We start from the raw sequence: 15,690 nt of genomic DNA on the forward strand, positions 1-15,690 counted from the left end.
TAAGATAGTTATTGATATCAGGTTATGATAATCATCCAGATGATTAAGATAATTATTGGTGACAGGTTATGATAATCACCCAGATAATTAAGATAATTATTGGTGACAGGTTATGATAATCATCCAGATAATTATGATAGTTATTGGTGTCAGGTTATAGTGGTCATCCAGGTAGTTAAGATGAGAGAGCTGGTGTTGAAGAGTGGTTTATGAATGATAGTATGATCGTGCCAGCGTCCAGTGTGTCATGTGATCCAGTCCGTGATGGGTCGGCTCTGTGGCCCAGGGTGTATATAGGTCATGATACATTATGTGTGTGGCGCTTTTCCGTTGCTGGGAACGGGTGGGCGTGGTGTGGTACGTGTCCAGGTGGGCGGTGCCGTGCCCCACGTGTGGGTCCGTATGATGATTGTACAGCAGGAGATGAAAGCCCCTCGACCCGTCTTGGCAAGGTAGGTCACCCTTGGTGGGACGCCTCGCGGACTGTATCACCCACCACTGGTCATTTGTGTGATAACGATGGAGAGAGTAAAAGCATTTGAGGAATTTGAAACAACATTGTTTCGTGGAAATAGACTTATTTAAATCTATTTTAAGAAGCTGAAATACATAGTTTTAAGTGAACTATTTTTCGTTGTTAGGTATCTTCTAAAAGGAAGCCATAACATTTTCAAAAGGGATCTAGAGTATATGATTCTACGTCAGTAGTTTGAAGTGTTTAGATATATCTTTAACCTTGATAAAAGAACACTGAATAAACGTAAGGTTTCTCGTGCTTTACATAAATAATTTGTCTAGCATTAGAAAGTAGCAAGCATTCCCTCCTTCCTGGAAGATGACTCGCATCACTTCACGTATTGATACATGGTAAGAACATAATTTCAGTCGTCACCTTGTCCAGTGCTCGTTGTACACACACACACACACACACACACACACACACACACACACACACACACACTCCATACAGAAGATAACATATCCTTGTGTCTCTACTGACGGCTCCTTACTGACGGTCTTATGTCTTTTGTGCCGCTGGGAGGGCAGGTAGTGCTGCCCACCGTGTGAGCCAGCCCAGGGATGAGAGATACATGAAAAGTGTTAAGAGTAAACAGAGTTGGGTATTCTCCCTCGAGAGCGGCCATTAATGTTTACCTCGTGAACACGACCGACCCTAAAGAAGCAGGTGGGGTCGGGCTGTCGTACCCAAGGGTCGCCCCGTCGTGCTCTGGGGTCGTACCGTCGTGCTCAGAGCTGTACCGTCGTGTTCAAGGATCATACAGTCGTGATCGGAGGGGGTCAAGGGCTGTGAGATCAGTCTCGCCTCCATATCTTTGTGTTTACGAGCAGTTATTCGAGATTGTGGGTTGATATGTCTTTGCCATGTTGGCTTCTGGTCGCCACTTGATGAGAAAAACAAATCGGTTTCTCTTACTTGTGGTTTGATGAACGTAAACACTCTGGAGATGTACACACGACACACGTTCTCTCTGTATAGTCTTGGAATTCTATCTGTGTGAGAGGCCATCTGCATTATTATTCTGCCTGCATGCGTCTTGAGTTGCTGGTTTAGGGAACTGTTACTATCCCCCCAGGAGATGAATCTTATCATAGACCTTGTGGATGTGTGTGACGTGTGAATCGTCATAATGGACCAGTTATTGGTACGATATGCCACATATGTTACCTATGTTATGATAGTATGTGGTAGATGTATGATCTAACTTGAATCCAACATGATTTTTTATGTGGATAATCGCGTTTGTTGATGGCTTTTAAACAAAGAGTTTCCCCACGAGATACTGAGCTTGCTCATGACTGCACTTCTTACAGCTGTAGTTTGTCCAGAATACGAGGCGATATTTTGTGTTGTTCTCTCAAGATATATTTCCAATTACGTAGAATTATATTTAGTAACGTATATTTAGTTTTGTCAGTTTTCCCGCTTTTTATGTCTTACCCCCTGACGAGGGAGGTCATTACGCCAGGTTTATATGGTAACCAATGAGGTTCAGGCAGGTCTTCCAGGAACCTTCCCCCACCCCAGGAACACGGGGCACTCCCGGACACTCCGTCGCGCCACCCGTGCCCACCACGACCACTGCCCACGGCAAGCGACGCTGCCACCAACGGTGATAAAGATGAGGATAAGGGAACGTAAAACATGGTTGTGTGAGACGTGTTGAGGCCACGTCACATCGTTGTGCTCCTTCTGCAGTAGGGGCGCTGCCTAGATACACGGGTGTTTGTTTACATTCATCGGCTATGGTTGGTGGTGTAGACCGCGAAGATTCGAGTCGCGTGCGTTGCGATGGAATCCCAAATATGCCATCGCGGGCTGCCACCCTCCTTTGGGAGCAGCCGGGTCCCCAGACCGGGAGTACATGACGCTCCCTCCCACAGTCAACAGCAGGCGGGTGCCAAGCTCATGGTGAGATGCAGGTAGGTCATGTAGATGTATTGGTGGTGATGGTGAAGGAGGTAGTGATGGTGGTGATGGTGAAGGGTTTGTGTTGGTAGTGATGGTGAGGTGTACGTTGGGTGGGTGGCAGGAGGAGATGGACATCTTGCTGGCCCCCCACCCCACACTACAAGCCTGTTGTACTAATGCCTTTGTGTCTCCGCAGGTTATGAAGTCTCGCAGTCCGACATGCCAGGATGTAAGTACTTGACGCCGCCTCTTCTGTGTCCTCTCTTGCTCCGTGAAACGTTTGGTGCCTCCGCTGTGTTGGTGAGAAACGTTGGCTGGCATGTCTTTGCGAGTTCTATTTTTATTCATTCATTTTTTGGTGTGAAACGTTTGTTCGTGTGTCATTTGTAAAATGCGTGTTGGTGTGACTTTGTTGTGAACGTGTATTTGTTTATTTTCATTTAGTTATTTATTTATTTTTATGCACAGATTGCGTGTTGATGCAGTAAAGGGTTGTTGGTATGAGCTGCTTGTTGCGTGTGTGAAACGTTTTCAGGTGTTGTGTATATTGCTGTTGTGAAACGTTTGTTGGCGTATCACGTGTGGTGTGGATGTGAAACGTTTGTTGGTATGGCCGTGTTGTGCTGGTTTGAAACGTTTATTAGCATGTGATGCATGTTGTTTGTGTGAAACGTTTTCATGTGTTTGTTGCTGTTGTGAAACGTTTTGTTGGCGTATCATGTATGGTGTGGATGTGAAACGTTAGTTGGTATGGCCGTGTTTTGCTGGTTTGAAACGGTTTGAAACGTTTATTGGCATATCATGCATGTTGTTTGTGTGAAACGTTTGTTGGCATGGCCTGTGTGCTGTTGAACCTTTTGTTGTTACGTCCTTGAGGTTTGCTGATATGAAACGTTATTTGGCATGTGTTGCTGGATTGAAAGATTCGTTGGCATGTCTTGTGTGTTGCTGGTGTGGAACGTTCGTTGGCATGTCTTGTGTGTCGCTGGTGTGGAACGTTCGTTGGCATGTCTAGTGTGTCGCAGGCGTGGAACGTTCGTTGGCATGTCTAGTGTGTTGCTGGCGTGGAACGTTCGTTGGCATGTCTTGTGTGTCGCTGGTGTGGAACGTTCGTTGGCATGTCTAGTGTGTCGCAGGCGTGGAACGTTCGTTGGCATGTCTAGTGTGTTGCTGGCGTGGAACGTTCGTTGGCATGTCTTGTGTGTCGCTGGTGTGGAACGTTCGTTGGCATGTCTAGTGTGTCGCAGGCGTGGAACGTTCGTTGGCATGTCTAGTGTGTTGCTGGCGTGGAACGTTCGTTGGCATGTCTTGTGTGTCGCTGGTGTGGAACGTTCGTTGGCATGTCTTGTGTGTCGCTGGTGTGGAACGTTCGTTGGCATGTCTTGTGTGTTGCTGGTGTGGAACGTTCGTTGGCATGTCTTGTGTGTCGCTGGTGTGGAACGTTCGTTGGCATGTCTAGTGTGTCGCAGGCGTGGAACGTTCGTTGGCATGTCTAGTGTGTTGCTGGCGTGGAACGTTCGTTGGCATGTCTAGTGTGTTGCTGGCGTGGAACGTTCGTTGGCATGTCTTGTGTGTTGCTGGCGTGGAACGTTCGCTGGCATGTCTTGTTGTGATTTTGGCATGAATGGTCTTTGTCTGGCCTACGAACAATGGCAGAGACCTCAGGGGTCACGTTGTCCGTTGTCTGTACGGCCCTCGTCCGTCTGTCCGTCCGTGCGTGCATGCGTCCGTTAGTGTGAGGTCAGATGTATCAGTCAGTATACTGTACACTGGTTTCTCCCACCATGTAAACAGTTGACCCATAACTCCGATGTTGATTGATTTATGCCCCTTATAATTTAGGTTTAACTTGGACATTAAGCTGGTTTAACACAACTCGAAGAGAATGATACATTTGGCCATTAATTTTTTGGTGTTGTTTTGTGACGCACATGACGCGGGCTGAACTGGTTTAGCCCCAGTCAGAGGCCATCTCGGTCAGAGGGAGAAAGGGAAAGAGAAAGTGGAAATTAATCAGTTGTTGTCCTGTTCTGTGTCTTGGTGCTGTGAAACGTTTGTTCTAATGTCCCGCGTGATGGTGTTTAACGTTTGTTGGTATGACTCGCGGGGTGGTATTGAACGTTTGTTGTGGCCTGCGTCTTGTGAAACGCTTTATATGTCTTTAGTGTTGGTGTGAAATGTTTGGTGGAAACTGCGTGTTGTTGTGAAACGTTAGTTTACCAATGCTACTGATGTGAGACGTTTATCTCCTATATGTGGGTATGAAACATTTGCTGGAGTGTCGACCATTTTACTCGAAACGTTTTTCGAGATACACTGATCATTGGTGTGGAACGTTTTTGGAGTATCATCCGTGTTACTGGTATGAAACGTTATTATTTGAATTACCTGTTTGTAGGTGTGCAACGCCTCACGGTATTGGGTACGTATGGTTTGCGTGTGACGTTTATAGTCTTGCGTGAAGTTTATGTGTAACGTTTGCTTATATGCCTTGCTTATAGTGTGAATGGTTTGTTGATCTGTGTTCACTGTAACTGATATGAAGGCTTGTTGGCACTGCCTGCTTGTTGGTTTGAAACGTGCGGTAACATCTTCTGTTTTACTGGCTTGAAACGTTTGGTGGCACGTTTTGCGTGTCGGTGATGTCTAATGTTTATTGGCATGTCTAGCGACCAGCAGGTATGAAACGTTTGTTAGCGTATCCTCCTTGTTGTTGCCCTGAAACATTTATTGGCTGGCTCTGTGTGTTGCTGGTGTGACGCACTTTGCGGTATGTCCTGCGTGGTCGAAATGCGTAAAGGTTCGTTGGTATGACCTGCGTGTGGTTTTTGGCGCGAAACGTCTGATTTTATGGCATGTTTAGTATTGGCGTAAGGCGTGTTTGTGTCGCCTCCGCAAAAATGGCAAACTGTGTGGGAATATTTTGTCCATTGTCGTCCTCGCCCGTTTCTCGTGTGTCCGCTCGGCCAAAAAAGTATCTTCCGCCCCTGGGCATGAGGTTCCTCATAGTCTACAACTGACGGACTGAGAGGAGCGCTTGTCTTCGCTACAACCCCGGTTGTGGCAGCAGATGTACGCTGCATCAGGGAGGCGTAGCGAAGCGTCAAGCCTTTAATCTCAGTCGGTCAGTTGTAGATTGTAAGACATTCCAGGCAGTTTGGGTGTGTGTGTGTGTGTGTGTGTGTGTGTGTGTGTGTGTGTGTGTGTGGAGGGGAAGATACTTTTTTTGGGGGGGAGGTTTTGTACCCACGTCCGCGTTCCGTCCGTCCGTGCGTCGACGGGAGCCGCGCCGCAGTTTGATGGAGGCTGTGTGTGATTTCGCCCGTCCACGTCAAGTCTGATGATGCGTCAAGGTGTGTCATGTGTACGTCTCTCTCTCTCTCTCTCTCTCTCTCTCTCTCTCTCTCTCTCTCTCTCTCTCTCTCTCTCTCTCTCTCTCAAGCAACTCATGAATTGATGGCATTCGACGCACAGTGCTTGCTTGAGCTTTTGCCCGAGTGATGATGCCACGTCGTAAATAAACCTGAGCGTGGAACTTCGACTTGGCTCACCACACCTTGCTGAGAGTTACAGGTAACGTTGGCCCGGGAACGTCATTCCCTCGTTGTGCTCGTCTTCTACATAACATTACCGTCCCTTCTCATTGCTGGGCTAGGCAGCAGGCAACGTTGGGCGTCCCGTAGGACGTTTGGTATGATCCGCATGTTGCTCTTGTGGAACGTTCTTTGATGCCATGTGGTCTGTAAGTATGAAACGTTTCTTGGTATGCCTTGAATGATGGTATTCAACGTTTATTGGTGTGTTATTCATGTTGTCGGTATGCTTTTTGGTCTAGGTGTGAAACATTTGTTGGTATATGCCTTCGTATTCTTAAGGTGAAACGTTTATTGTGTCATGCTTATTGTTATTGTGAAACGTTTGTTTGCCTGACCTTCTTGTTGATGTGAAGCGTTTCTTGGCCTGTCATCTGTTTTCTGTATGGTATAGGTGAAATACATACCTACCATGTTTTTCCAAGTCGATAATGTGAAACGTTTGATGTCACGTCCAGCGTGTTATGAGCATGTTCTGCATCAGTGGGAAACGTTAATTGGTGTGTCCTATTTGTTAATGTGAAACGCTTGTTGGTATGTGTTATGTGTTGGTGTGACACGTTTGTTGGCATGTCTTGCATGTCGTTTGTAGGAAATGTTTGATGGCATGTCCCGCATGCATGCAGTGTGAAATGTCAGCGGCATGTCTTGTGCTGTTGAAGTGAAACGTTTGTTGACATATCTTGAATGTCGTTTGTAGGAAACGTTTGACAGCATGCCCTGCATGCATGCAGCGTGAAATGTTTGCCGGCATGTCTTGTGCTGTTGGTGTGAAACGTTTGTTGGCGTGTCCTGCTTGTTGCTGAATTGTAACGTATCTGGGCATGTCTTGCATGGTGCTGGTCGGAAACATTTCTAATCATGTCCTGCGTATTGCTTCTGTGAATTGTTCGTTAGCGTGTTCTTGGTGTCGCTGGGATCATGAAACGTTTGTTGGCGTGCCTTGCATGGTACTGGCATGAACGTTTGTTGGCGTGCTTTGCGTGGTACTGGCATGAACGTTTGTTGGCGTGCCTTGCGTGGTACTGGCATGAACGTTTGTTGGCGTACCTTGCGTGGTACTGGCATGAACGTTTCTTGGCGTGTCTTGCGTGTTACTGGCATGAACGTTTCTTGGCGTACCTTGCGTGGTACTGGCATGAACGTTTGTTGGCGTACCTTGCGTGGTACTGGCATGAACGTTTGTTGGCGTGCCTTGCGTGGTACTGGCATGAACGTTTGTTGGCGTGTCTTGCGTGTTACTGGCATGAATGTTTGTTGGCGTGTCTTGCATGTTGCTGTGAAACATTTGTTATTGCGCTCTGCATGTTGCTGATGTGAAACGTTTGTTGGCATGCCCAGGGTTTTGCCCATGCGAAACGTTGTTGGCGTATTTTGTGTGTTGCTCGTTTTAAACGTTTGTTGGCTTCTTTTGCGCGGGCTTCATGTGAAACGTTTGTTGGCCTGTCCTGCGTTTTGTTAGTGTGTCACTGGGCTATATTTACATATTGTCTTGTTTGTCTGTTGCGTTGGAGTCATACGTGTTTTTCGAAAAAAGAATGTCGTTTGTTTTATCATTTTGTTGTAGCATGTGTTTCGTGTGTGTGTGTGTGTGTGTGTGTGTGTGTGTGTGACAAATGAGGTGTGTCATATATGACGTTCGCTTGATTAGTGTGCGTCGGTGACAATGTGTGTGGTGTGAATTTTAAGGCATTGTGTGCGTGTGTGTGTGTGTGTGTGTGTGTGTGTGACATAATTATTGATGTAACTTGTGAGTTAATTTATCATGGGATTGTGTGATGGTGTGTTGTTTATATATATATATATATATATATATATATATATATATATATATATATATATATATATATATATATATATATTGGTGGGTCATCAAGTATATATACTACATGTGTGTCTTGTGTTGAATACTATATTGGTGTCACTTTCTCTTGTGACACCAGAGACCAGAACTCACATATACGAGTTACTTCTATTTAGCATTAGTCTGTGTCACATGTGTGTCATGTATTTCATGGGTGTGAAGGTAAATTGGTGTATCGTGTATAGCCATCGCCTGTGTGCTGGAGGGGAGCAGTAGCCGACATGCTCCCTCGAACCCTGGACTCAGAAGTGGCGCCTCCTGGTGTGAGGTGAGGCTGGGTGGTGAACCAGGGGGTCCTGGTTACCTCCTGGTCAGGGACCCAGGAGGCCTCCACCCACACCAGACGTCAAGACAGTGCTACGCCGTTGTATTACCCACTTCGCGTTCTCTCGTAGCATTAGTGTCGTGTGTATAACCTGCATGACGCTGTGACCACCTGTGCTCTGTAGTGATGTGTGTGTGTGTGTTGAGCCAGCGTGACTGGGAGGCGAGGATACGTTGTTTGGGTTGGGGGATTCTCCGAGAGCAGCGATGGCCATCGGCAGAGGCGATGCCGTCCGTCATCCACTGTCATGGAGTCACACACACACACACACACACTCGCACTTTGTCGTCAGAATGTGACATGGGCGCCAGGTTGGCCCTCCGCCCGCGTTAGGTGTTGGTGGGGGTTGGGTTGGAGGGGAGAGAACTGCTGGTATACAGGTGGATGGGGGGGAATGAGGAGGCCCGGGGTTGTTACAGGACTGGGCGGTAAGGTGGTGTGGGCGGGGAGGTGAGGCCAGGTCACCATGACGACACGGTGTCCGTCACAACGCCGCCAGCACGGAGGCAACCCTCACTCTCCTGCCGAAGGCGGTGCTGGCGGCGATGCAAAGGGGGGAAGGGGGTGTGGGATGGGGGGAGGTAGGTGTTAAGGTAGCCGCCACTCGCTAGTCAACGAGCGCTCCTCGCGGCCTCACTCGCTGCTGCAGAGTTGCAACTCGTTGGTGGCGTTGCTCACGGCCTGACCTGGCTGGTCCTGGCCCTGAGGCGCGGGGTCACGCCACAAGGTCACAGGTCATTACAACGATTAGTCATGTAGAGTATAAGGAAGGGGGTTATAAGAATCGATGTCTTGCATAGTGAGTTTGTTAGGGTTACCGCGATGGTTAGGTGTGTGTGTGGGCGTGGGCGGACGACCACCGACCACAGCCGCCCACAGATGACCTGTGAGACTGGTGATGTGTGTGTGAGGCGCGGCCAGGGACATTTATGCAGGCCCGCAGGGTGATCGTGCACCCATTTACCCACACGCCTTTGTACGTGCCCTCATCCATCCTTCCACGTCCCCAGCCCTCGTGAATATTTGATGGTTGAAGCGTTTGGTATGACCTATAGAGTCGGTGTTAAAGGTGATAAAACCCCCCGCCGCTCTCGCCGGTAAGGGGTGGCCCAGGAGCGACGTCACACCTCAGGTCTTAATGTATCCCTCTTATTTTGGCGTGGTAGTTGGGTGACTTGTGTGTCGACCACCGTCGGACGGGTCCTGGGGGAGGCGAGGGACGTCATAGGCTTGGCTATGGTTCTTCATGACTGGATGGCAGAACCCAACCCCCCGGCAGCCTCTGATGGCTCGTGCGGGTGATGATGAATTGGGTAGTTACAAGGTCAGGGTTGTGAAGGCGTGGGGGGGTCATTGGCCGTGCGTGAGGAGCCGTGAAGAAGGGTAGGGTCAGCGTAGAGACCTGGATGGGCCAAGGGCTTGAAGCTTCCTTCCTCCCTCCCTCCCTGGGGTGTCATGTGTGGAGGTCACGTTAATCATCAGGTGGGGTGGAGTGATGAGTTTGGATTGAGACCGGTGAGGGGTAACCTGTCGTGTGTGTGTGTGTGTGTGTGTTATCAGTTGCCTTGGTTACCTGGGGAAAGGTATTTTAGTTGAGCCACGTGGCTTCGTACTCCTTGTCCCCAACACCTACATCATTTATTTCTGTTGCTAATTGTGTCTCTTGTGTGTACTCAGCTATTATTAGGGTCAGGCGTTCCTGTTCCCTGAATGACGTGTGTGTGTGTGTGTGTGTGTGTGTGTGTGTGTGTGGGTACCATGGTGTACTGATTGTCATGTGGGAGGTTAAGTCTCTCTGGCCATGGCGTCCCCCCCTGCAGGGAGAACGTGGTCAACACCAGCAAAAAATCCTCCTCACGACTGTGTTCTTCAGTTTCTTTCCTCACACACCTCCTCCTCCTCCTCCTCCTCCTCCTCCTCCTCTTTCCGTATGACAGAGATTTTCTTTTTCCTTTCTTCCTGTTTTGTTACCACTTGTATGTATGAAATGTTCACTTTGTTTTTCCAGTTGTATCTGTCTCATATGTTTTCCTCTTCAGTCTTTCAGTTGTACCTGTCTCTCGTATGTTTTCCTCTTCAATCTTTCAGTTGTACCTTTCTCTCATATGTTCTTCTCGTAAACCTTTCAGTTGTATCTGTCTCATATGTTTTCCTCTTCAACCTTTCAGTTGTACCTTTCTCTCATTGTTCTCCTCGTAAACCTTTCAGTTGTATCTGTCTCTCATATGTTTTCCTCTTCAGTCTTTCAGTTGTACCTGTCTCTCATTGTTCTTCTCTTCAATCTTTCAGTTGTACCTGTCTCTCATTGTTTTCCTGGTAAACCTTTCAGTTGTATCTGTCTCTCTTTGTTCTCGTAAACCTTTCAGTTGTATCTGTCTCTCTTTGTTCTCGTAAACCTTTCAGTTGTACCTATCTCTCATTGTTTTCCTGGTAAACTTTTCAGTTGTATCTGTCTCTCTTTGTTCTCCTCGTAAAGCTTTATCTTGTTATTTTTATGACTATGTATCATCACGTCTCATCACTGTGTGTGTGTTGGGCGTTGTCTTGTTCCGCTTCCCGTCTCCCTTACCTGCTCTCACATTGCCAGTGTTCCGACTGTGTTGCGTCTCCGAGGTTCGCTGGGCCGTGGGTGAGGTAGTTCACCCCCAGTGAACTCGAGCTAACTTTGTAGCCTGGACCAGACTCGTGGAATCTCAAATTGGGTCGCCACCTTCTTCACGGTAGGAGGGTCTGGGCAAGTTTAAGATGTGTGTGTGTGTGTGTGTGTGTGTGTGTGTGTTTGTTTTCCAGTGAGGTTTCTCTGAGACTCTTACTAACCGTAGATTTTTGGGTGTACGGTTGGGAGACGGAGCTCAGCCGGGTCTCCGTCCCACTTGAGGCCGCACGGTGGACGCATGAACGGTGGGGTGTTCACATGAAACGCACGCTTTCGACGGTTCTTGTCAGACTGTAGAATATATATATATATATATATATATATATATATATATATATATATATATATATATATATATATATATATATATATATATATATATATATATATATAAATGACTCGATTAAGGTAATGAGCGGTGGGGTCATGAGAACTTTCACAACGAGAGAAAGAGAGAGAGAGAGAGAGAGAGAGAGAGAGAGAGAGAGAGAGAGAGAGAAGGATGATGATGATAATTCGACAGTGTGTGTTATGGTCACCACCTGGCAGACTTGTTGACGAAGGTGGAGAGGAGACAGAAACAATTGACAAGAAGAATTTAAGGGAAACGGAAAAATATGAAGGAATCTGAAAAGATTGAAATGATATGAACCATACATTGTAGAGAGAAGAAAAACTCGTGTGTGAAGATTTATTTGTGGCAAGAGATGTAAGGAGTTAAGAAAACTAATACGTCATGAACAACTTAACTTTAAGAGAGTAAGAGTGTACAAGGCACGTCGTGGACTGTATTAGAAAGGCAACGGAGATATATAGGCCGGCGAGAGAATGATGTGAAGTTGTGGTATAGACTGGTATAGACGGGGTTGTACGTCAATGGTTAGGAAATTGGTTACCATATGAAGGTATGTAATGTAATATGTTATGAAATATCAGCCATGCTCTGTAACAACCTATGTAACGTCAACCCACTGGGGTGTAACAAAGCCCCTTTGTGTGACTTCTGTAATCCTTTTGGGCTACCGCTCACAGCATCAGCACGGGTTGCACGGTAAACTTGCCGGTGTTACCTGCACCAATCAATCAAATGTGACCGTAAAGAAAGGGTGGTGATTAATGGGCCAAGCCTCAGAATGGTGGGACGTGACAAGTGGCGTGCTACATGGATTAGTCCTGGCACCCGTTCTGTTTTTCTTATCTGTATTAGTGGTATTGATAATGCCATGGCTGCATTGTAAGGCATATAGAAATTCGCAGGTGATACTGACCTGGGAAATTTATGTGCAACTAAAAGTGAACGTCTGTAAGCTCACGCTGGCGTGGACAGACCGATGGTGTACGCTTAGGTTTATAAGATGACAAATGACTGTTGTTATCGATAGGTGCAACGCTTTACATAACGAGGAGATATAACCAGAAAGTGAAGTACAGTATGGATTCTGTTGACCAGCTGAAGGTAACTGAGGAACAAGTCTTTGATGTCATAATCTCTGGTGACTTAAAAGCCAAGTAAGCTGTGCCCAAAACAGTAAGAAGGGGTGCGGCGAACAAAATTCATGGCAGGCACAGGTAGGGTTATGGAGATCATCCTCTTTACCAACAGTTTCTTGGTGCGTCTTGAGTATTGTGTCCAGTTTTGGTCACTTGACTTGAAAAAGAAGGAAAAAAAAAAAAGACAGTGGAGAGAGGGCGACGTGGAGCATCGAAGACGATTCCACGAGTGAGGGAGAGAGACGGATCCTCTTGAGAGCCAACTGAACAACGGGAATTCATTCATCTTCGAAAGGAGAGGCTTCAGAGGTGATCCAATACAAGGTACTCACAATGATCAAAGGCTTCGATCATGCGATCCGAAGCGGCTGTTCCTACTTTGATCGTATCGTTGTAGGTGTAAGACTGTGACTCCTGGGGCAGACGTTTTACCTGGAATGAGGCGAAGTACTCTTTCCTTGAAGTGCATTGTTAACGTTTGTAATGATTTATTCATTACAGTGGTGGAAGAGCAGTTTCAAGAACAAACCTCATCAGTATTTCGGGTTGAGTCAACCACTTAACATTATTTGCGCCTCCGTAATCACTCGAAAAACTTGAAGTCTTGTTTGTTTTAAACACTCATATGCCTTTCTACTCTTACCTCAGTAATTTGTTTGTATGTGACACATCGTAAACTATCACAAACAGTCTGGTGAAGGATCCAGTTGTCTGTTGGTGTTTGCATTCCTCTGTCGTACCCAGCATATTGAATCTGCCGGGCTTGAAGGATTTAGAGGCTGGCTAGATGAGCCCAAGACGGATGATAACTGTGTAGTGTGTGTGTGGCGGCCGAGATGAACGCCTGTGTGAAGCAAGCAGGACGTGCGGTGAGCCCTGCCCGCAAGCCTTACACCTCCTGTATGCTCTCTCTCTCTCTCTCTCCTGTCCTCTGGCGTATAGCCCTCCTGGCTTTGCTGCACCGCAGTGGTGAGGGTGGGTAGGGCGTTGTTGTAGGGCAGGAGTGGTGGTGGTGGAACAGTTTGCTTGGTCATGGTTGTCCAGTAGTACCGGAGCCCCGGGCTTGTGCGGGGAGCAGGGATGACGAAGCATTATGGTGCCTCACTCCACCTGCCACTTGTCTCCTGCTGTCTCTTTCTCAGCCAGTTGACTCCTGCTGTCTCTTTCTCAGTCAGTTGTCTCCTGCTGTCTCTTTCTCAGCCATTTGTCTCCTGCTGTCTCTTTCTTAACCAGTTGTCTTCTGCTGTCTCTTTCTCAACCACTTGTCTCCTGCTGTCTCTTTCTCAGCCAGTTGTCTTGTGGTGTCTTTCTCAGCCAGTTGTCTCCTGCTGTCTCTTTCTCAGCCAGTTGTCTCCTGCTGTCTCTTTCTCAACCACTTGTCTCCTGCTGTCTCTTTCTTAACCAGTTGTCTTCTGCTGTCTCTTTCTCAACCACTTGTCACCTGCTGTCTCTTTCTCAGCCACTTGTCTCCTGCTGTCTCTTTCTCAGCCATTTGTCTCCTGCTGTCTCTTTCTTAACCAGTTGTCTTCTGCTCTTGCTGTCTCTTTCTCAGCCAGTTGACTCCTGCTGTCTCTTTCTCAGCCAGTTGTCTCCTGCTGTCTCTTTCTCAGCCATTTGTCTCCTGCTGTCTCTTTCTTAACCAGTTGTCTTCTGCTCCTGCTGTCTCTTTCTCAGCCAGTTGACTCCTGCTGTCTCTTTCTCAGCCAGTTGTCTCCTGCTGTCTCTTTCTCAGCCAGTTGTCTCCTGCTGTCTCTTTCTCAACCACTTGTCTCCTGCTGTCTCTTTCTCAGCCACTTGTGTCCTGCTGTCTCTTTCTCAGCCAGTTGTCTCGTGGTCTCTCTCTCTGTTACTCCCCTGGTGAAGGCGAGGGTCTGGTTGCCACACTTCAGGCCTCGGCAGCCTCCCTCACTGTCGTCTCGCGTTGCTGGAGCCATCATAGCATGGTGACCTGTCACCTGTCTTAGGTTAAATTCGTTCATTTGATGAAATTCGAAATGATATTCTGAGGTGTTGAAGTGATCCCTTTATAGTCTAGCTTCTCGTGAGCCAAGAGTCGATCCCAGCATATGTTACTGAGCTTAGATAGCAAGTCGTAGTACCTGTGAGCTGGGAGTGAATAATCTCTCACCCATCCCACTTTCCCTCTCTTAGAATTCCTATATACTCGGTGGTGGTGGCTGGAGACGCCATGCTGCTCTAGGTACGTTCATAGGTGGATGGCAAGTTGGGTACAGCAGGACGCCACGACTCCCCCACCCATCACTGTGTTCAGCCATCAACTTCTCCTCCCCAGCACCGCGCCCGAGTCTCCCCCATACATCGTGTCTTCCGCCAGCAGGCCACACTGCACAGTCCTCCTCCCGCCAGTCATTTCCACAGCTCTCCTGCTGGTGAAGGGTGACACAAGAGATTTGCCTCCACTCTGAGCATGGCTGGATTTTGTCTTGCGGCGGCGGGGGTGTCGCGAGAAAGCGTTTGACACTGGATCTTCAGGTAGGCACAAAGCGGAGACTACTTCCATGGATCACCTCAGTGGAAAGGATCACAGGACGAATATGTCAGTCAAGCCCATTGGAAATGGGTTGAGGTCGGCAGTGGCATATATCCTTGGGACTCCGGCCTGGGACCACTGCCCTTCCTGTTCGCTTGTAAACGACTATTCGGGAAGGACTGGACGTAAACCTGAGGCAGTTTGCCGATGATGCCCAGATCGTGAGGCAAGTGGAAGTGACGACGCCATCTGGGAAGAAGGAACTCTTTAAGACTTGACGCCAGAGTTTGCGTGGTTGGTTATGGTACACTAAGGGCCACAGAATGCAGGCAAATAATGCGTTAATACGAGTATGACCTAGCAAGGTTAGGTCCTAGCAAGATTATGTCCTAGCAAGATTATGTCTTAGCAAGGTTATGTCGTAGCAAGGTTATGATCCAGCAAGGTTATGACTTATTAAGACGTGATCTGCAAGATTGCGACCAAGCAGGAAATGATATACAAGAGACATGCACCCCTGACCTGACCCCAGGGTCCCAACTCTGGAGAGTCATAAGCCCACACACACACACTGTCTGTTGGTAAACATGAGATTGTCTTTTGTGTACCTGGATAAAGAAATGTTAAGTATTAACATGTATTGTGTACCTAGATAAAGAAATGTTAACTATTAACATAGAGAAGTACACGCACACTGTTGGTAAACATGAGATTGTCTTTTGTGTAGCTAGGTAAAGAAATGTTGACTATTAACATGTATTGTGTACCTAGATAAAGAAATGTTAACTATTAACTTGGATAAGTACACACACACACACACTGTTGGTAAATATGAGATT

The 15,690-nt window shown here is 47.4% G+C and overlaps 1 protein-coding gene across 3 annotated transcripts in view; it reads left to right on the forward strand.

Moving 5' to 3' along the window:
• Positions 1 to 15,690, forward strand: part of Pur-alpha (Purine-rich binding protein-alpha) — a 451,808-nt gene that overhangs the window by 61,073 nt on the left and 375,045 nt on the right. For all 3 annotated transcript variants that reach the window (XM_071658308.1, XM_071658309.1, XM_071658311.1), the window contains exon 2: positions 2,628 to 2,660. In XM_071658308.1, coding sequence (XP_071514409.1) covers positions 2,628 to 2,660 — 33 coding nt within the window. The remainder of the gene's footprint in view (positions 1 to 2,627; positions 2,661 to 15,690) is intronic.

The sequence above is a fragment of the Panulirus ornatus genome, chromosome 66 (genome assembly GCF_036320965.1).
Source record: "Panulirus ornatus isolate Po-2019 chromosome 66, ASM3632096v1, whole genome shotgun sequence".
NCBI classification, from domain to species: Eukaryota; Metazoa; Arthropoda; class Malacostraca; order Decapoda; family Palinuridae; genus Panulirus; species Panulirus ornatus.